The following is a 22998-nucleotide window of genomic DNA, read 5'->3' on the forward strand; positions in this document are numbered from 1 at the left end:
CACATATCTCTTCTTCTCCCATTGCCTATATTCCTCCCCTGGCAGCTCCTACCTCTCCTCCTCGTGTCTCATCTCCTCACTTTGGCTATATTCCCTCTCTCTCTCCTAGCTTGGCTTCTTCTCCCTCTAACTCTGAGCCTGGTTCCCCAGGCTTTGTCCCTTCTTCCCCTTCTCCTAGGCCTGGGTCCCCAGACTACACTCCCACTTTTCCCAGGCCTGATAGCTCTGGGTCTCATTTTTATTAAGTTTGTTTGCAATAAACTTCTCTTTTTCTTTTTATACTTCTTCTGAGTCCTGTGCGGTTTATTTGCATTAATTAACTACTTAGTCTTATTATGACATCTGAGCTCTATACCCATATATCCTATGATATCAATCATAATAAGTCCTTAAATATGCTCCTTTGGGGCACTTCTTAATACATCACAGAATTTTCACAACATCACGGAGCTAAGACCTTAGACAGCCATCTCACTCTGGGTCATGTGATGCCCGCTGCTGCTTTTTTTTTTATCAGGATGCTCTTGCAAAAGATTTATTAATCTCAATGTGCTTTTTTCTGGTAAAACGAAGTTTAAATATAATTTTAAAAAGTGAGAGAAATTCACATTCTCGTCTTTTGTTTTATTTGTTTATTGTGAAATAGAAATGTCAAAGCTAATATTTTGTTACACGACACCTCTACTAACCAAACTAGAGTTTTGTCTCAAATCACATTCTCATGCACTATAGATGTCAGTGTACTTATAGTTTATAGTCTTTACATATTTATAGTCTCTCATGTACAAGTCTCTTTAGTAAAAAAGCCTACTTTTATAATTGTCTTGATCTCAATAACAATGATGACAGAAATGTACACATTGGGGCTGAACTTCTCAGTGTGTATAACACTGCTGAGTGTGAATGTACAATTTGATCTGTGAAACTGATAGACAGGTTTGTTGTAGCTCTGATGACAATATTACATTTGTACCTCCAGATGTACATAAGGCCATGGTCTGTGAAAAGAACTTAAAATAAATAAATGAATGGGAGATGAAATGGGGAAAGTAAACATTTGTAAACATTTTTTTTGTTTTATTCTATAAACTACTTACAGAATTCCTTGCAAATTCCAAAATATAATATTATCTTTTAAAGATTTCATTCATTCATTCATTTTCTACCGCTTATCCGAACTTCTCGGGTCACGGGGAGCCTGTGCCTATCTCAGGCGTCATTGGGCATCAAGGCAGGATACACCCTGGATGGAGTTTACAGATTTCAATTCAAATCAATTATTTGAATTGAATCTCACTTTTAACATTTGGCATCATCTCAAACATTGACTATTTTTAGAGGAACAGAAACTGAAAAATATTTAAAAAATTTAAAAATATTAAAATTTAAAATAAAGTTACTCTAAATGTTATCTGTAACATTTATCCCTAATGATCGAGACTGAGGTGACTATGAAACCATGAAAGATCAGGACACGGTTATCTAAGCTTTAAAACCAACGGACGCAAAGCAGTCCAAAAGCATATGTTGCCATAGTAACTCGGTGCTTATCTTTCTTTGTAGGAATGTACAGAAAATTGTCTCAGTTATTCCACACCAGTCGGTATTGTTTTTTCTTTATTGGTGCAGCTTCAGTTCATACAACATTCATAAACACAGGAAGTCTATATACACATTGGGGAGGCTGGGGATTACATGCAAATCAGCGATGTGTTATGACCTCATTCTCTACCTTCAGTAGGTGAAAACAATGTGATTATAACGATGCCCTGTTGAAACCTAACACTATTACTCTTTAACTACCAGGTTTGGTGTAGTCTGATGCCTTGCTAATGATGGACCACATATGAGATCAAAAAAGTTCTATGCGATACAGTTGTGGAAGTAGCCATTTCTGATGATGTCGGAGGTTGTTGGACATCACTAATAGTGAAGGAGGTGCTGATAAACATGCATACACTGACATCACCACATCAAAGGGTCACCATATCTGTAGGGAGAAAAGTCAGAACACATAATTTGGATAATATTATAAAATTAGAATGTATTCAATAAACAATGTGGTAAAATTCATAAAAAAATTAATTTGTGAATCCATAAGAGTATGTGAACAGGTCAGGAGTAGGGTTCTGCACTTTACCTGGACTGCAGTCGCATCTCTGTCTCTCCAAACAGGATGTCTGGGGTCAATGCATCGCTGGTTGACCTTTTCCCATACCTGACAGATGGAAGGTAACAGAGAAAGTTTAGCCGTGAAAAGCGCCCAACACTTTTAATTCAATTAATCATTTTTCCAACATCCATCTCTTTCAGGACCATCATTTAAGATCACAACAGTTCTCTGCAATGGAGTCACGGAAGTAGTGAATTGTGGTGACGTCAGAGGTTATTGCCTCTAAACCCATTTGAGATTAATCCCTATTTTGTTCAATGTAAATACAACAAAAATGGTCCTTCTGGTAGGTTCTCTGTAACTTTTTTAAGAGTCTTGTGTGTCTGTTTTCTAAAGGCCGATAAAACATCTTCAACTGAAGTATTTTTCTCAATCATATAAAAGGAAGCCGATTAAATTCAATCCGCTGCAGCTTTATTTCACAGCTGGCACATCTTTGCGCTGTGAAAGAACTGCGTCAGAAAGAACTTAATCTGTAAGGCAAAGAGTGGAAGGCACTTAATTAGACAATCAGAGGCATATTCTTTGTGGATTAATACCAGACTTTGAAGAGTACACTGGAAAGACAAGTAGGCTAATTTTTTACATAAGCAAGAACCACTCGAACCACAAAAAAATCGTTTCCATAGCTTCCTCCAAGTTCAATAAAATGTTATTGCGTTTGGTTTTCCAGCACTGTAAATCATGATGGAGTGACAGCAATTCATCCAGTAGATTATAGCTTCAAATTACAACATATGTTAAAGGAGGGATGATTCATACTCATAATAGAAACAAAACACTGTGCACTTAGACAAGAGCTGTTAGTTTTCCAGAGAAATAGACACATATTTTGTGTGCATGCATGTGTGTGTTTCTAGAAACAACCCCAAGTCCATATGTGTTTGTGATATGCACAGGTCACCTCTGCCTCGTGATCAGGTTGATATAGTGTCTCAACGCGGAGTAATACTTGGCTAGTTCTTCAACAGGTGCGTCCTCTCCTGGGTTCTCCGGCTTGGTTGGATATCCTTCCGCCATCGAGCACAAACACGCCACAAGCAGGACGCACGCGCCCCAGCCGACACACACGTTTGCACGCATCTAAAGACATAACGACAGACACACAGCTACAATTATATAAATTACACAAAGAGCTGTTAGAAAACAAAATAGCAAGAAATAACTCAGTAAACGGGCTTAGACGTTTGAAAGACATTACAAACAAGCAAAAGAGAAAAAGGTGGTTTTAAGTGTTTTTTTTAAAAAAAAAAAAAAAAAAGAACATTTAAAAGGTGGGAATGCAACAATAACTGCAGAATTAATATAAATAAATACATAAATGAACAAACAAACAAATAAATAAATTAATTTGTCATCACTGTTTAAGAAGCTATTAGTAGATGTGTGTGTGTGTGTGTGTGTGTGTGTGTGTGTGTGTGTGTGTGTGTGTGTGTGTGTATGTGTGTGGTCCAGGCACTTACAGTTAGCTGATGTTCTGCTTTATCTTCTCCGCTTTTGCTGCTTGTCGGTGTAGTTTGAACACAGTGATGCTGTGCGTCGTGTCTCATGGAGATGATGGTTTAAGTGCTGAGTTTATATAGAGCCGCGCTGCGCCTGCGGTAACGAGGACGCACTCCATCAGTAGTGTTGCGCGCGCGGGCGCACGCGTCATTCATCAACCGACTGACTGGTCCTCTTTGGTAAGATCTTAGATACTACTTGGAGTAGAATCTTTGGTGTGGTCAGATAAAACAACCTTGTTTGTATTTAAAGCAGAGTCGTGAACCCGTCTGAAATACAGTACATAGATATAAATACATGGATATAAATGATACAAGTGTTTGACTATTATTGAGCAGAATTAAGATACAAGCAGTTTTAACAAGAGAAGAGATGCATGGGACAAAATGGACTGATTTTTGAAAGTTGGATGTAAACACAAGTCAGTTTAAAAATAGCAAATCGCCTTAAAACCCATAAAACACCACACTGTTGAACTATAGCTGGAACTATTGGACCCAATGCTGACATTTTATCTGCAATCAAATTGCTTCCTCATAATGTTAAGAGCTGGAAATATTTTAGCTATTTCTTGGAAATGATCTCTTTTAAAAAATGTTAATTGACAGGAATAAGTATAAGAACAAGAAATGTGTGGAGTTGTGATGGGGTGAATTTGAATATTATTTACTCATGTGTACATAAACCATTAGAACTGACTCAAAAAAGATATTTTAAAAGATATTATCCTTTAGAAATTAGAGTGAATGGGTTTGTTTTTCACTTCATGATGTGTTTAATTATAAAAAACTCATGAGATGACTTCTCTTCAGATCTCTCTTTCAGGATGTGTATCATGTTAAATAATGAAGCTTAGTATCTATTAAAATACTAAAAACATAACCAAAATAAAACAGTTCTGTATAATGAACCTGGAAGCTTTATTGCTGGCATGACTTCATGACAACGTGTTAAATTCAGCTTCTTGTAGTAATGTATGGGCAAGTAAATGTTTAACGCTGGGTTTATGTGCCATTAGAACAGACAGTCGTATGTCACATCACTTTTACTGCTCACATGTAACAAAAAAAAACATGAGTGCAATTATGTTTAATCGAATCTCGGTTTCTTTCCATCCTACTTCATCTGCCTGACCCAATGGCTCGTAAAGTACCATGTACTTTACTAATGTAGGGAAAGAGTTAAGTGTTCTGATTTGAGACAGATGAAGTAGTCCTCGCATAAATTGGACCAAGTAACTTACACAGACATGCAATTACACACATGGTATCAAATTAAACAGTCCAATGACATTGAAATGTCATCTTTTAGATGAGATCCTTTCTGCTCACTTGGGAAACACTTCGGTAACCATGGAGCTAGCTGTGTGTGTGTGTGTGTGTGTGTGTGTGTGTGAGTGTTCATCGTAGACGACTGCTTAACTCTCACAATTTCATACATGTGCAAGGACAAATTAACTTTCTTCTTACAATTAAATCTATTGTATAATGCAAAAATATTTAATGCAAAACAAACATCAGATATAAAACTGAACCGTAGGAAACCTGACCACCCAGTGTATATGTATTCACATGTTTGTTGATGTTTAATGATTCATTCACTCATTGAGCACCTTTTAAAGAGGGAAAAAAAGGCTGTATTAAAAATAGAAGCTAATGCAAGCAAATGTTTACACATTTCAAAATGTGTCACGTATCTCATGAATATTTATGGCGGTCTTATACATTTATTACACACCAATTTCCATGTGAAATTGCAGTTTTCTTCTAATGCAAAAGGTAGTTATTCAGGCTGATTTTAAATCTACCCAAAGATTAAATCCTTTTCTGTGCACCAATATGATGTTGCAAATCCAATTAAATACGTATGTGCTGGCCTAGATTTTTTTTTAAACACAGTCACGTTCATGAACATTTGAAGTTGGAATGAAATAATGAATGAGTTCAAAATGCAGGATTTCAGCTTTAACGTAATATTCACACCCAAAACTGCATACCTGATAAACTCCTTCACCCAGGTCTTTAGAGGTTGTCTTGGGTCCCTTAGTTGCTGACGTTTCTCCTAAAGACGAAGCAGACCTGAAGACGTCAACTTTTTCTTGGATGTGGAAGCACATTTTCATTCCAGTCAAGCTAAATCCACACCTTCATTCCACCTGTTTTATCAGTTGATTCTGGCTTTCAGTCCACTCATGTGTAGCTTCTGCTTAGCACACCAAACTGGTTAGTCCATGGTTCACCAAATCCTTCCTAATCATGGCTATACTGTGCAGCACTGCAATAACACATGCATTGGAATGCCAAAGGTAATATCTGTTCAAGATTTGTTTCTGCATGAGCATCTTTACAAGTCACATAAACATCGGAAAAGAGTTTCAGGCCATCAGATTCGTCAACACAATGCATGTCTTCCAAACTGATTCTTTAGGACTCCACAGAGATACCCTTGTGGCTCTGTAATGAATTAGTGTATTGAAGTAGTTTATCAAGGAGGCAACTGTCCTCTCTGTGATAAAATTCTCACATCCAGACAGAACCAAAATATTACCATGGAAGGAGGAACAAGTTTCTAGTGGATGATATTTTATACACTGGAGTAGAGAAGAAATTGTGGCTTTTATTTCACTTTTGGGAAAAAATGCGGTTCCGGCAAATTTCTGAAAGCACAATTAGAGATTAGATTAGAGGTGTTTTAGAGATTATTTTTTACTTGCTGATTTGGGACGTGTTTAAAGGGAGGGTCACTGGTACACATCATTAAATATGACAAGTAGCAGAAGCCAAAACGTTTAGTTTTCCAAAGTGAGGCAACATCTGCATAGAAAAATCACAGACGTGTATTTGGACTAAAACCAAAAGGCAGGCAAGTGCTGTATTTGGTAAGTAAGTAAGTAAGTAAGTAGAATAGAAATGAATAGAAATGCTGCAGCACCACATTTAACTTGAATCTCGTCTGAATATGGATACAAACAGCATCCAGTTCTCCTAATGATTATTTGCTGTCTTGGGATTTAATGCCAGTGAACATGTCACATGCACATTGTGGCTTCTGATATTTACTGATTGCATTACAAACAACTTTGTTTACTGATTAGAACCGGTTTAGCAAAAAAATAAATAAAAAATGGCACTGAACCGACTGGGAGGAGAATCTTTTTGATGAGCCGATTCAAATGATCTGACTCACTAAAAAGACCCGGAATTGTTATCCCTGCTACCTGTATTACAGAACGATAGGCACCGCCCACTACACGTCAGTTCTGTCTTCTGATAGGGCCATTTTGCTTTTTGTTAATTATGATTGGCCGTTCACATCGGTCCTGTCCCCGACCACTGTGTGCTGCAGAGATTCCATTTTACAGCACTTGCTTTCCGGCATTAAAACTTTTGTACATTAGGGAGCAAACAAGGGCTTCAGGTAGGTGTGTGTTAACTTTACAGTGTGTTACCTTTACAGTACCTTTTTACACGCACACATATGTGTCTGACTCTTCCTAAAGTTACGCTATGTAAGACTTTAATAGTAAACACACAATAAACTGGTTGATGTAAGTATCTTGTGTTAAAGGTGTAGTCTGTGCCACGTAGACCGTGTGATCAACAAGAAGTAATCCTGTGTGTGTGTGTGTGTGTGTGTGTGTGTGTGTGTGTGTGTGTGTGTGTGTGTGTGTGTGTGTGTGTGTGTCTGTCTGTCTGTCTGTCTGTCTGTCTGTCTGTCTGTCTGTCTGTCTGTAATATCATTATAGTACAGCACAAACACATTAAACACATAACTACACTGTATTTTACTAACTGAATGGATTTCCTTCCTGTGTCCAATCTCTGTTTAACACTTGGTTATGGTTATTCTATAACCCTTACACAGTAGGGTGTGTAGTTTCATGCACGTTAAACATTAACAGTGCTTGTTATGAAATGTGTAAAAAGTGAATCTGTCTTTATGGGTGTCTTGTAATACTGTGTTACAGTTTTAGGATAATATCTGAAAATATTTTCTCCCACCATGTTTATTGTGCTAACAGAAATCATTTAGACATAAATAAAGAAAAACGTCTTGGGAGTCCATTAGTCTATCTTATGGATAAAAAAGCAGTGACTGGAGTGCTTAATCCAGGGGCTGCAGCCCCACATGCAGACACTTGAGTTACAAATTCATTTTGTGTCAGTTCAAATTATTAGACAGGCCACAGAATGGCAGCTGCAGAGAGCTGGCAGTGAAGGGTTTTGTGCTCAGGTCTCCATCATTGAACATTTGATGACTTCGGCAGGAAGGAATTTGTGTATAACTCTGTGTTTATAATGATTTATAATCCCACTGTCAGTGTTTATAATGATTTACAATCTCACTCTGTGTTTATGATTTATAATCCCACTGTCAGTGTTTATAATCATTTATAATCCTACTCTCAGTGTTTATAATGATTTATAATCCTCAGTGTTTATAATGATTTATAATCCCACACTCATTGTTTATAATAATTTATAATTCCACATTCTTAGTGTTCATAATGATTTATAATCCCACATTATTGTTGTTTATAGTGATTTATAATAACAGTGTTTATAATGATTTATAATCCCACTCTCAATCTTTTTATAATGATTTATAATCCCTCATTCTTAGTGTTCATAATGAGTTATAATCCCATTCTCAGTGTTTATAATGATTTATAATCCCACATTCTTAGTGTTTATAATGATTTATGATCCTGCTGTCAGTGTTTATAATGATTTATAATCCCACATTCTTAGTGTTTATAATGATTTATAATCCCACATTCTTAGTGTTTATAATGATTTATAATCCCACTGTCAGTGTTTATAATGATTTATAATCCCACACTTTCAGGATTTATAATGATTTATAATCCCACTCATTCTTTTTATAATCATTTATAATCCCACTGTCAGTGTTGATAATGATTTATAATCCCACTCTCAGTGTTTATAATGATTTATTATCCCACTCTCATTTTTTAAAATAATGATTTACAATCCTACTCAGTGTTTATAATGATTTATAATCCCACTGTCAGTGTTTATAATCATTTGTAATCCCACATTATCAGTGTTATGGTTTATAATTACGCTCTCAGTGTTTATAATCATTTATAATAACATTCTGTGTTTAGAATAACTTATAATTCCACATTCCTACTGTTTATAGTGATTTATAATAACACTCTCAGTGTTTATAATCATTTATAATCCCACACTCTCAGTGTTTATAAACATTTATAATCCCTCTCACAGTGGTGAACTCTCCCACTCTCTGGTGTCACCCAGATGAGGATGAGGTTTCCTTTTGAGTTCCTCTCATGGTTTCTTCCTCATATCACCTCAGGGATTTTTTTTCTTGCTACTGTTGCCTCAGGCTTTTATTCAGATTATATTCCTGCAAAGCTGCTTTAAGACAATGTTGTTTGAAGCGTTATAAAAATAAAATTGGGTTGAATTGTGAAGGAATGTTGTACTGTGCAGAAATAATTGTACAAATTGGAGACTTTTACAGAACTGTTGTGAGAATTCTTGCACATTCTTCCTCATCTCATTCTCTCTCTAGTGTTTGATGCTGAGATATGTCTTGTGGCATGTTAGATTACTATGTGGACACGATGTGTGTGTGTGTGCATTTCTTTATGATGATTCATATGAATATGACTCTGAGTGTGGAGGACGTGTGTGAGTGTGGTCTATAAGTGCAGACATTACAACACATACAACATCAGAAGCAGAGATAAACATAGACATCTACACAGAAGTGATAATCAGTGCTAGATGTGTGTCTATGTAAGTGTTAATCCAAAAAAGAATGCAAAGCTGTAAAATGTACCATCTTTGAGCACATGCTGATTTCTGTCCTTTTCTGTCTCTCTTTCTACTGTTTGCAGCAGTCATGGTTGTATAGAGGCTTTTCTACTGGAATCTCTGCTCTACAAAGATGGACTTGGAGGAGCAAAAAGTGTCCACAGTCCCAGAGAAGACCTCGAGATCATCGAGTGTGACTTCGAATGACAGTCAAGATGCACAACAGGTAAAGCCAACACAGTTTACTGAAGGTGACGCAGCGTGTGTCACACTGACATATTATCGAAGAACCTCACCAGACTCAAGCTGAGTGACTGTACATCCTCAGTCATTATCTATATGTCTCTGACAGAAAGGAGGCTGGGAGTTAATGGAAAGCCTTCGGGAGCCAAACAGCAATGTGCAGAGACCAAGTAAGCAAGAAGGCTTCCTGCTGAAGAGGAGGAAGTGGCCAATGAAAGGCTGGCACAAGGTAAATCCCATATTTATTAATTTTTCAAAGTTTCCTATTTTTGGTGACAGAAAGACACAGGATTGCAAGTCCTCTTTGTATCCGTTTATATACTCTGACCGCTAAAGACAGAGCTGCACGTGACATCATCAGGAAGACATATTTATTCATACAAGCTTTTAACGCATAGACCCGGTTTCAACTGCTATTTTATGGTTCATTGTGTTCTTATTGATTCTATTTATTTTGTTTTTATTGTTGTTTTACTGGAAAGCACCTTGTGCTCCTTTTGGCAGTTGTAAGGTGCTCTATAAATAAAATTTGATTGATTTGATTGATCATCAGGATTTAAACATGGGATTTCGCAACATTAGACACATCCTTAGACAGCTGCAGCGCTCAGGGGACTGATCACATGATCTGATTTATGTTCTTTTTTGCAGATGAGATGAGCAGAATGTGTTCATTAATCATTAATTAGCTGTCATGAGAGAATTTTTCCACTATCACCACTTCACCACTGTCTTTCATCTTTATTTAGTTATGTTGCTTTAATGAGGTATTTTTCATTTTGAAACACTTCCTGCTAAGAAGCTAAACTTCTAAACTTGAGACCCTGAGATGATTGTGAGACCCTGAGATGATTGAGATCCTGAGATGGTTGTGAGACCCTGAGATGATTGTGAGACTTAATCACACTTATTTTTTCTCACACACTTTATTTTCTGGCAGAGATATTTTCGATTGGAAAGAGGGATCCTAATGTATGGCAAAACATTAGCTGATGTGAGTATACAACACAAACTCAAAACATACACACACAGGGTTTTTTTTCTTATTGAGAATGCTAAATGAACATTCTGTTTCTTTCTGCTTTTATTTTTATGATGTTGAACCTCAGGCTTTTTTCCCCAGCAAAAACAGAATCCTAGTTCATTTTTGTAAAATGGTGATTGTTGTCATTCTGAAAATTCACAATTTTTTTTCATAAACTTTAAAATAATTCCTGAGGATAATCTGGTATACACTGTCAACTCTGTCAGCTACAAAACAGAACAACCGATCAGTGTCTCAGCCTCATTTATTTACCTGTAATTTACTGTACATTTATATTCTGTAGATGTACCATTACTTACACTGTAGCATGCTGAGAAGGAGAACACAGAACAGCACAGCGAAACTGGGAAAGCATTATCAAAAAGTATTTATTTAGCCAGAAAAAAGGGCAGTAAACCTCCTCGACGGCCCACTTTATTGCTTGGGATTCTCGTTTGACCTCGGCATAGTGCTTCTTGGCAGTTTCCTTGACAGGAAAAGGACCAGGTGCTCCTCCCCTTAAACTCTTGGGACAAGATGGCCCCCAGCCCTGTCTCAGAAGCTTTGGTATGGAGGGTGATGGTTTAGATACATCATTCAGCAGATACTGGAGGGAAGAAAACAGACCTTTAGAGATCCTTACCTTGTTCTGGATGCTGAGACTAGCTCTCTGCTGTTTTCTCCTCCTGGAGGGTGAAGAGTTCAGAAGCGCTTCTGATTGGTCTGCCTTGAACTTTAATTTAGTGGCGCTGTCCAAGGTGTTAAACCGCCACCTCCTCTGACGATCCATGGAAAAAGGTGGCGAAGAGCAGTTTTGCTTTGTTTGAGAGCAGCCGTGCTTGTGCCACCATCACAAATGCTAAACCTTTTCTCCCTGTCACTGTTATGATTTGATTATATTAAACAAACCGTGAAGTCCAAATACATCAAACACATGTAAACACCACTGTAGCGTTTAACTGCATAATGAAAGATTTAGCAGCCTGTGCATAGACTACAGTGAGGATCTATTGCTTATGGCTTGTACTTGCCTGGACTGTACTGCCTCTTGTACAGTCCGCAGTACTGTTTCAATACTCTGCTGCTGAACTTTTGAGTTTCCGTCTGTGTTTGAATAATTCAACACCTCCTGCACTGCTTGCTCATCCGGACATCTTATATCTGCCAAGGCGATAATATATTCATTGTGGCTCTCGGCGGAACTTCTGGTTTAATCAAAGTCACTATGGTCAGCTGTTCGAGGTCCACCAAGGAAAGCCTGTCGCCGCACCAGTCGGTGTGTGCTGGTGAACCTCGGCTAACTCGGCTACCAGACCAAGCAACAACAGCACTGTCAGTTTCGGTCTTCTTAACATTCGCTCTCTTACGAGTAAAGGGCATCTTGTGCAGGATCTTCTTACAAATCGCAAGATCGATTTTCTCTGTTTGACCGAAACATGGCAGCAACAAAATGACTTTATTGCACTCAATGACGCCATTCCGCCAGGATTTGTTTACATCTCTCAACCACGTGATTCTGGTCTGGCGATAATCTACCGTGAGAAGTGGAGACTGATGTCAGTGAATGTTTCTGTCTCCCACTCATTTGAGGCTGCAGTTTGTCGGCTCTCTGGATCTACTCCAATTATTATCAGCACTGTATATTGACCGCCAAAATTTAACAAGGATTTTATCCCTGACTTTGCTGCTTTTTTGAATGAAATAACTACTCTCTCACCAAATATAATTCTTGTGGGGGATTTCAATATTCACATGGATGATGTTCACAACAACCTTGCTAAAGAATTTACATCTTGTCTGGATAGCTTCGGAGATGTGAATTTTCCCACGCATACTAAAGGACATACTTTGGATTTAATCTGTTGTTCAGGTGTCTCTCCAGGCAACCTCAATGCAGACTTTTTTCCATGTACTGATCATCTGTTACTGTTCTTTAATGTTGATCTTCCACTTTTCAAATCAAAATCTTCACGTATGATATCATTCTGGAAAATCAAGGACATTAATTTGGACAGCTTGTCTTTAAGCATTGCAAGTCTTCCTAGGTCTGACAGCTGTTCCACTCCAGATAATTTGGTCTCTCAGTACAATAATAGTCTCCATAATTTGTTGAATACTTTTGCTCCAGTTAAGACTAGGACTGTTTCGTTTACTGTTACTGCACCCTGGTTCACTCCTTTTCTCAGGCAATTAAAAGCAAAAGGACGACAGCTTGAGAGACTTTTTAGAAGAACTGGCCTTATAGTCCACAATGAAATGTATTCAGAACATATGTCTCACTATAAAGACACTATTGCTAAAGCTAAATCTACAAACTATTATGGCTTAATTGGTTCTAATGAAGGGAATTCAAGGGTTCTTTTTTCCTTATTGAAAAACACCCCCCGACTCACTTCCCTCTCATTTGTACTCATCTGATTTCTGTAATACTTTAGCATCATTCTTTACCTCAAAAATTTAAGGCATTCATCGTCAACTTATGGCCACTCCTGTTTCTACTCCATGTGTCTCAGTTTTACCTGTTCCTACACAACTGTTCTCTGAGTTTATTCTGCCCTCAATTGATGATATCTTAAAACTTATTCATCAATCCAAATCTTCAACCTGTGTTCTTGATCCTTTACCAACTGTCCATGTTAAGGCTACTGCTTCCTCTCTGTCCCCTTTTATTATGGATATTATTTATTCTTCCCTTACCACTGCATCTGTTCCTTCTCTTTTCAAAACAGCTGCTGTAACTCCAATTCTAAAGAACCAGGTTTGGACACCAACAACCTTAATAATTTTTGTCCTATTTCTAATCTTCCTTTTATTTCTAAAATTTTGGAAAAAGTTGTTGCTGCTCAACGTCATATCCATTTGTCTGGCAATAATCTATATGAACAATTCCAATCTGGTTTTCGCCCATTTCAAAGCACTGAAACAGCTCTATTAAAAGTCACAAATGATTTGCTTATAGCAGCTGATTCTGGTTTACTATCCATCCTCCTTCTCCTTGATCTGAGTGCAGCTTTTGATACAATTTCCCACAATATTCTTTTAGACAGGCTTTCCACTATTGACATCACCAACACGCCTCTGAAATGGTTTCATTCATATCTCTCTGATCGCACACAGTTTGTTCAACTAAAATCATTCACCTCTTCTGTAGTTTCCGTTACCTCTGGTGTAACCCAGGGCTCTGTCCTTGGCCCTTTTGTTATTTATTACTTACCTTTTACCCCTTGGACATATTTTTCATAAACATCAGTTTAAGTTTCATTCAGTTCATATGCTGATGACACCCAGCTTTACCTTTCCACAAAATCGCATTCCAAACTCCCTCCATCTGCTCTTTCTGATTGTCTCATTGACATAAAATCATGGTTTTCAGCTAACTTTCTTAAACTAAATAGTAATAAAACAGAATTTCTAATTATAGGCACAAAAACTGTGCTTAACAAATTTTCAAATTTTCTTATTTCCATTGATGAATCTCTCATAGCTCCCTCATCTCAGGTTAAGAGTCTTGGTGTCATCTTTGATAGTACCCTTTCTTTTACCTCTCATGTAAATAATGTTACTTGGGTTGCATATTTTCACCTTCGAAATATCAATAGGCTTTGTTCCTTTCTTACCACTCAATCTACCACCACTCTTATTCACAGTCTAGTAACCTCCTGGCTTGACTACTGTAATTCTCTTCTTATTGGGCTCCCTCACAAAACCTTTCATAAGCTGCAACTCGTTCAAAATTCTTCTGCCCGCATTATTACTCGTACTCCCTCTATCCATCATATTACACCTGTTCTGGAACAGCTACACTGGCTTCCCATTAATTTTCGTATCAAGTATAAAATTCTTCTTCTAACATTTAAAGCTATCCACAATCTTGCACCTTCATATCTTCTTGATCTTCTTCATACTCCAAAACTTGCACTCTTAGGTCTTCTTCTTCCACTCATTTCATTGTTCCCTCTGTTCGTCTTGTAACTATGGGGAATAGAGCTTTCAGTTACTCTGCACCTCAGCTCTGGAACTCACTTCCACCTGAACTCCGTAATATTGATTCTCTTTCATCATTTAAATCTCAGCTTAAATCTCGTCTGTTTAGTTTAGCTTATTCTACATCATGATTTGTAATTTTGGTCCAATTTGTATTTCTATGTAACTATTCTATAACTATATTTTTTTGTTTTTCTTCTTCTTTTGAGTGTTCAGAAAGGAGCCTTTAAATAAAATGTATTATTATTATTATGAACAAATCATTAATGCCAAAATCTTTACTGTTTTCATACAAATAATTTTGATTCTGAATTTGGATTCACATTAAAGATGTTCTGGGGATTTAAAGGAATGTTTTGGAGACACTTCACATATATGTTTTAAACACATTTTCTGTGTGTTCTTTGTTTGTTTTGTTAAGCTGAATAAGGGGAAACTCCGCGGCCGCGTTGACATTGGTCTTTCTGTCATGTCCATCAATAAAAAAAACATGGGTATCGATCTGGACGCAGAGGACAGTATTTACCATCTAAAGGTGGCCACACACACACACACACACACAGTGGCTTTTTCCTCTTATTTAATTATTTATTTATAAAAAAATTTTCCCCGTTAGGTAAAGTCACGGGAGCAGTTTGATGGCTGGGTTTTACAGCTACGAAATCACCGCATATTCCGTCAGAATGAGATAGTCATGGATCCTCAAGAGCGCCATCTACACTCAGACTCCTCCTCACTCAGAAGGGTATTACTGCCTCTGATAATCACAGTCTGCTGTATGACCAAATGTTCAGACTTTATGTCCATGTCCTGCCTCAAGACCAGTTTACAGCAAAAACAAATTAACTGATATGTAAGGAAAAGAAGATGGTGGTTCGTGCTGCATAGGAAAATAATCATCCAAAACTGGTGTGTTTCCAAAGATTTCAAGTGTGCTTTCATCACTTGGAGACAATAATATCTTTGGAAAAACATATGTAATGTATGCGAATGCTCTAATGATGCTAACACTGTAGCATTAATGAATGAAATGCATTTTCCCTAGCTATAACATTTCAGCTTGTGACCTAATTTGTTTACTCACAGGTTTTTTTTTTGTTAGAGAATCTTTTTCACATAATCTGAAACAGAGAACCGATGGTTTATAGTTTTTTTTAAATATATTTTATAAGATTTAATTGTAATCACCTCACACAGTGTGAAATAGTGTGAAATAATAATCTTTAAGACCATTAAAATTACACAGTCTATATCAGGCTCTCTCTCTCTCTCTCTCTCTCTCTCTCTCTCTCTCTCTCTCTCTCTCTCTCTCTCTCTCTCTCTCTCCCTCTCCCTCTCCCTCTCCCTCTCCCCTCAGCAAGCTGTTCTCTCTAAACAACCTTCTGTCCTATCAAAGAACACTTGGCCCCAGAGCTCAGAGGACATGAAAAAGTGCTGCAGAGGTATGAGCAGCACCAAGTGTACCATAATTCACCTTTTCATTCTTTCATTACACTTTCTTTGGTTTCTGTACCTTAAACTCTTTCCGGTTTCCTTTCGTAGAACTGTCGGAGTGTGAATCATCTCTGCTAGAACTAAATCTGCTGTTGAAGAATATGGAAGTGTTGCATCGCACCTTCTCTGTGTCCACTATAAACACAGTGCAGGTTGTGTTCCTCATCCACTCTTTTTGTTTTTAATGTGTTTCCTCCACAACAGCTTGTCTGGTATTCAGTCTAATGTTCCTGTGCTTTGGTCCTGACAGACTGATGATCCTAAGAAAGAAAAGAAAAGAACAAGGAGATGGAGGTCTCGAACACATCGAAAAAACAGGAAAAACTCTCTGCAGGTGAAGCAGACAGTTATATTATAAAAGTAATATTTTTATATTATTAGCCTCTGCTGTGGCGTGGTTTGGGTGACTCAAATGTTAATGTGTGCTGTCTGCATCAATTCAGGCTTCATCTACTCAGCTGTATGTTTCCAACCCAAACTTAACACCATCTGAACCTTGCGGTTCAGAGTCACATCTAGACTCACCAGACTCACCTACTGATGCCTCACAGTTACAGGAGGACTTCTGCAGGTTGGCCAGCACCGGTGAGTCCACTGCGTACTAAAAAAACAGCAACAAGAACATTTTGATTCCTATTTAATCCTTCATCTGCATTCAGCTAGTGGTATTAAGTGCATGTTTCACTTCTCTGGCGCTCTCAGTAACTAACTCTTCTCTTGCACATTCTCCGGCTCCGTTTAGTGTGTGCCACCCTGAAATCTACATACACTTCTCTGTGTACAGAGAGAGACAGAGTTCGGTGCAGTCTGGAATTAAAGAGCATTCTTGAAAAGGTGTGTGTTTCTCAGGGAATAATACCGCCGTATAACACCACTCCATTTGCAGAAATAAACCATCAGCATATAAATAACACAACAGAAAAGATCAAAACACGTTTCATTTGATCCTTCAGGACACGACCGACGGGCCCCAACACCTCCTGCAGCAAGTCTCAAATGAGATACGAGGCTCAGTACCTGAGTCACTGTCAGAGTTTGTTGATGCAAAAGAGTACCTGCTTTCTTCCAGCTCTTCTGAGATTGAGGTCAGAGTGCTTGCAAAAAAACACAGAGGGTGGAGTAAAGGATGTTGCTTCTTATTCAGTTTGTCTATATTTATCTGCACAATTAGGCCTCCGATAATGACTCCTGCTTAAGTGACGTGAGTGATAATGTGTCAGTGGAGCTCTGTAGCAACGACACAGGGATTGAGAAGGATAACATGGGTAAAGCATCTATACATACAAACACAAATTATGTTATATACTTGTGTATTAACAGCTCTTTGTGACCTATTACATTTGTGTGTGTGTGTGTGTCCAGACAAAAGCAAGGTACATCGGCGCATAAGGCTACCAAGTGCTTGTGTGAGTGGGGGTGTGAATTTATGGAGCATTCTGTCTGCCAACATTGGGAAGGACCTCTCTAAGGTGGCCATGCCAGTGCAGCTCAACGAGCCAGTCAACACACTGCAGAGACTCTGTGAGGAGATGGAGTACTGTCACCTACTGGACACCGCTGCACACACACAGGACCCACACATGCGCATGGTGAGAACAAATCTGAGCTATATATGGACGCTTTATTAGGAACACTGTACTAACGGGGCTGAGACTCTCTCACTAACTGCCCTTTCTTCTCTGAGCTCTCTCATCAACACGGCTTTACACCTTCTGCACCGTTCAATTTAAACTTTACCAATTGTTGGAGTACAAATATTTCGTTACTGTACTGACGTAGAAATGTCACGTATCTGTACTTTACTTCAATATTTAATTTTGTCAACTTTCACTTTTACTCCACTACATTTCCTAGATAAAATGTATACTTTTACTCCGTTATATTTCCATTAAGCATCTTCGTTACTCGTTACTACAAAATAAAATCAGAAGAGATGTGTTGCGACTGCAGTAAGGGAGGTTTGGCGAATCACTGCTCCTAGATTGCATTACGCTCCGCATGCTCTATGGAGAAGAACAGGCACGAGCAGCATGCACACGCAGTCAGAGCTGGAGGCATTTATCTATAACGTTAATCGGTGGAAAGCCGCAAAGACGGCAACCAAAAGCAGTGAAATTTCACTATTCTTAGTTGATAGCACAAACAAAATATTAATGCAAACAATCCATTTAATTCTAAATAAAAATAACATTTATTGATTTGATCTTTGTCTTGTGAATATTCTTTATTAATGACTGCATTCATTGGACACACTGTTTGCAGAGAATGCACACATACATGAACTGATTTGATTCAATTTGATTTGATAGTCATATAATATATAATATAAAACTCTTCTTGTTTTAAATTCTCACTGAGGGTTAAACCCCCCTAAAGATGAAATCCTAGAACCGCCCCTGCTCTTATGCCTACCGAAAATCACTGAAATTTTACTTTTTACTTTTACTTCAAATACTTAAGTACATTAAATATCAGAACATTACTTTTGATACTTAAGTACAGTAAATATCAGATACTTTAAGACTTTTACTTGAGTAATATTCTAAAAGGTAACTTTCACTTCTACCAAAGTCTTTTTCTAGTACGATACTTGTACTTTTACTCAAGTATTGCTTTCTTTATATAACACTGGTGCTGACAGGCTCTTACTCCAAGTTATAAACCAGATCCCGAGATAATTAAACTCTGCTCAGCATCATATTCCCAACCTGTAGAGATCAGCCCTCCCTTTTTATCAGCATGAAAATAAAGTCTGATCTCTGAGACTGTGGTGTGGTGGTGTGTGTGTGTGTGTATGTGTGTGTGTATGTGTGTGTGTATGTGTGTGTGTGTGTGTGTGTGTGTGTGTGTGTGTGTGTGTGTGTGTGTGTGTGTGTGTGTGTGTGTGAGTGTGTGTGTGCACGAGTGTGTGACTTTACATGTATTTCTCTATGAGTGTGGAGGAAAGATATTACAACATGCACAGCACACGCACACAACACACACACACACACCAGTCACTTATCCAGTCATTTTGACAGCAGTCTTTAACTGTCAGAAGGACTAGTTTGTGCATTTCAGAAATTGCTGATGAGCTGATGGTCTGCAGGCAGAAACACCTTGTTGATGAGAGATGGGGTCGATCTTTACACCCTGATCTCTAACCACTGAATGATACAGATACAGAATAACACTCTGTATGTGCGCGCGCGTGTGTGTGTGTGTGTAGGTGTACATTGTGGCATTTGCAGTGTCTATGTATGCATGTACGTATACCAGAGCAGGGAAAAAACCCTTTAACCCTCTACTGGGAGAGACATACGAGTGTGAGCGTTCAGACAAGGGCTTCCGCTTCATCTCCGAGCAGGTACAACACTCACAAGACCACACATACACACACACACACACACACACATACACATACACACACACACACACACACACACACATACACACACACACACACACACACACACACACACACACACAGGTTTTTGCCCTCAAAGCATTGGCTCATACACATTTCCCTGTTCCTCAGGTTAGCCATCACCCCCCTGTGTCTGCATGTCACTGCGAATCCAAAAACTTTACACTTTGGCAAGGTGAGAGAAACACACACAGATACACACACACACACACACACACACATATATACACACACATGCACACACCCACACATACACACACACACATATATATATACACACACACACACACACACACACACACACACACGCTCTTACACACAGACACACACACACACACACACACATATACTCACGCATATACACACACACACCCTCATACACATGCGCACACACTCATACACATACACACACACAAGTTAGTATGTCATATTTCAAAATTCTTTTTTTAAATTTAATAGAACAGATGCTAATGCTTTGTCTTTTGGAGACAATAAGTGCGCGTTGCTAACTGGTCTATACATCATGAGCAGTCAGTTGTACTTCTCTCAGTCACAGCTTTCTGATACAGGGCTCCATCGTGTCCTCCACAGAATCACTGGAGGCATTAAAACATCACTGATCCTCCTTTATATTTCGCTATAGAGATAGTGAGCTTTCCTTTGAGCATCTGTACAGTTCTACAGATCGGCTGATCGGTTGATTATAACACACTTTTATGTGCTTGAAATTTCACAAAAAAAAATCTTTATAGAAATATAAATTTGAAAATTTATAATATTTAGTGAGGAGGCAGATAGATTTCCACTCTCCATCTTCATGCCCTGTACTTTCTCTGGTGCTGTCAGGTGTGTAAGAATTGTTCTGAATATTAAACTGAACTATCGTGACACACCTCAGAGAAGCGAAACTCGTATTTGGAAGTATTTTTATAGCCATATTCTGTCTCATATTTCTTTAATCTTCTAAAGTGCAGCGATAATATTGTCCAAGTTATTTTTAGAAAATCTATTTAAAACAAATGAAAACATATTTTCTTTCGTATGAATGACAAATGGTATAATTGTCTTTATGAGTGTGTATAAGAGCGAGTATGAGTGTGTATATATACATGTATTATATACATACATACAACACAGCCTGGTCTCTCCCTTAGATGTCCGGTGGAAGAACAAATTTTGGGGCAGGACCATGGAGATTGTCCCAGTGGGAACCATCCATATAGTGTTGCCATGGTGATTTTCCACTACTTTATAAATCAGTCACCTTTTCAGTGGGAGTTTCCTTCTTCTCATATTTCTGTGTCTCTCTCTGTCATAGCTTTGGGGATCATTATGAGTTGAACAGGGTGACCTCCTGCATCCATAACATCCTAAGTGGTGAGCGCTGGATTGAACACTACGGTGAGATGACCATCAAAAACACAGCGACTTCAGAAGACACCAGCATCTGCAAAGTTACCTTCCTCAAGGTAAAACTGAGCTTCTGATGTGTTACTCAACGATGACCTGCTGTGTTTACGTATAAATTCTTTCACGAAAGCCTGGTTAACTTTGATTTAACAGCATGAAGTGGAGAGTGTGGATATGCAGAACAAACCTAAACTACTAGATTACAATTCACTGATATCGATGAGTTCTATGTCATCGTCATCTGTCGTATTTAATCTATAGGGTGTCTGTGTATCTATATATATGTTGTTTCTCAGTCTAAGTCTAGAAGCATGAACACTAATGATGTAGAAGCAGTGGTGACTTGTCCTGAGGGCCGTGTGCTTCACTCACTGTTTGGTAAATGGAATGAGGCCTTGTACCTCGGAGACCCGCCTTCAGCCGTCTGCATCTGGAGAGCCAGTATGTAAAGACGTACAGAAGAATATTTCATTATTAATCTGTTACATAAATCTGTACTGTTTTACATAACACATGGTGTGTGTTTGTGTGTGTGTGTGTGTGTGTGTGTGTTTGTGTGTTTCTGTGTGTGTGTGTGTGTGTGTGTGTGTGTGTGTGTGTGTGTGTGTGTGTCATTGTGTGTTTCTGTGTGTGTATGTGTTTGCATGTGCATGTGTGTTTCTGTGTGCGTGTTTCTGTGTGGTGTGTGTTTGCATGTGTGTGTGTGTTTGCATGTGTGTGTGTGTTTCTGTGTGTGTGTTTCTGTGTGTGTGTTTCTGTGTGTGTGTGTTTGCATGTGTGTGTATGTGTGTTTCTGCGTGTGTGTGCGTGCATGTGTGCGTGCGTGTGTGCGTGCGTGTGTTAATAGACCCCTTGCCCAAGGACTATGAGCAATACTATGGCTTCACTCAGTTTACTATTGAATTAAATGAGCTGACTGAGAATATAAGTCCATTCCTGCCTCAGACAGATACACGCTTCAGGCCGGACCAGAGGTATAAATGTACACACACACACACACACACACACACACACAAAGTTTCATGTGTACAGTTTGAACTAATGTTAATTTGTCAAGCCATGTTAATCCTGAGCACCACCTCCACATCTGACACCGTTTCAGGTTGCTGGAGGAAGGAGATATTCCTGGAGCCGAAGATCAGAAAGAAAGGATCGAGTCACTGCAGAGAGAGAGAAGGAGATTACTGGAGGAGAACAACATGACTCACACTCCAAGATTTTTTAAGTATGCAGGCTTTATGTTTGTATTGTTTTCTGTGTGTGTAAGTGCTGACGTTCTCAACACAAATAAAGCTATGATAAAGATCCTGAGCTCAACACACTGAACACACCTCCAGCATGTTACACTCACACTACGTACATCAAAAGATCAGAGCTAATTCTCTCCCTCTTTTTTTTTTTTTTTTTTTTTTTTTTTTTTTTTTGTTAGCTGGTCTGAAGATGACTCGTGGATCACCAATGGAACTTACTGGCAACTGAGGGAAGACCCGGGCTTCAGCAAATTGGAGCTCCCTGTGCTCTGGTGACCAGGCTGGGACTTTCCTGTGCTTGTTTCCTGGGACCAAATATGGTTTTATTCTGCTTTAAAGGGGCACTGATACTTACTGCTGACACGCCTCCATTGGCTTTTTAATAAAAATGATATTTGTCCATTTATTTTGCACAAATACCACAGATAAAGTACAATGTTATCTCTGTTGTTTGTGTATAAAATAATGTAGGTAAAGCAGCAGAGATATAAAGATGATAAAAACATCTTCACGATACAGAGTCTTTCACATAATTCATCAATGCTGCACATTCAGATGATGAGTGTGATGCAGTTTTTTTGTGAAGTACACATTTAAATTGAATCTACATGAAACCTGAAACCACAAAAACAATGAAGCAATAAAAATTCACTGTCCTACATTTTACATTCGGTGGCAGTTTTTTATTCTTCTGGTGTTATGAT

General features: G+C 38.3%; 2 protein-coding genes across 3 annotated transcripts; one reads left to right on the forward strand and one right to left on the reverse strand.

The window, feature by feature from the left end:
* Nucleotides 1–1600: 1600 nt before the first annotated feature.
* Nucleotides 1601–3859, reverse strand: npy (neuropeptide Y). Its single transcript, XM_027157468.2, has 4 exons — nt 3637–3859; nt 3078–3256; nt 2141–2218; nt 1601–1990 (listed from the first exon to the last, which is right to left on the reverse strand). Exons 1-4 carry the CDS (start codon nt 3721–3723, stop codon nt 1966–1968), a joined length of 369 nt encoding a protein of 122 aa, XP_027013269.1. The 5' UTR covers nt 3724–3859; the 3' UTR covers nt 1601–1965.
* Nucleotides 3860–6960: 3101 nt separating this feature from the next.
* osbpl3a (oxysterol binding protein-like 3a) lies at nt 6961–22960 on the forward strand. 2 transcript variants are annotated; one of them, XM_027157464.2, is made up of 22 exons: nt 6961–7093; nt 9567–9709; nt 9836–9955; nt 10667–10720; nt 15156–15269; nt 15351–15479; nt 16092–16176; nt 16277–16380; nt 16479–16562; nt 16672–16813; nt 16971–17062; nt 17182–17313; nt 17400–17493; nt 17591–17817; nt 19437–19574; nt 19746–19809; nt 20789–20867; nt 20953–21103; nt 21341–21485; nt 21892–22018; nt 22147–22269; nt 22474–22960. In XM_027157464.2, exons 2-22 carry the CDS (start codon nt 9617–9619, stop codon nt 22568–22570), a joined length of 2394 nt encoding a protein of 797 aa, XP_027013265.1. In that variant the 5' UTR covers nt 6961–7093; nt 9567–9616; the 3' UTR covers nt 22571–22960. The 2 variants fall into 2 exon arrangements, with proteins under 2 accessions (XP_027013265.1, XP_027013266.1); XM_027157465.2 differs by having other exon boundaries at nt 6980–7093; nt 9570–9709.
* Nucleotides 22961–22998: the final 38 nt, after the last annotated feature.

Source organism: Tachysurus fulvidraco, chromosome 7, assembly GCF_022655615.1.
Source record: "Tachysurus fulvidraco isolate hzauxx_2018 chromosome 7, HZAU_PFXX_2.0, whole genome shotgun sequence".
Lineage (NCBI taxonomy): Eukaryota > Metazoa > Chordata > Actinopteri > Siluriformes > Bagridae > Tachysurus > Tachysurus fulvidraco.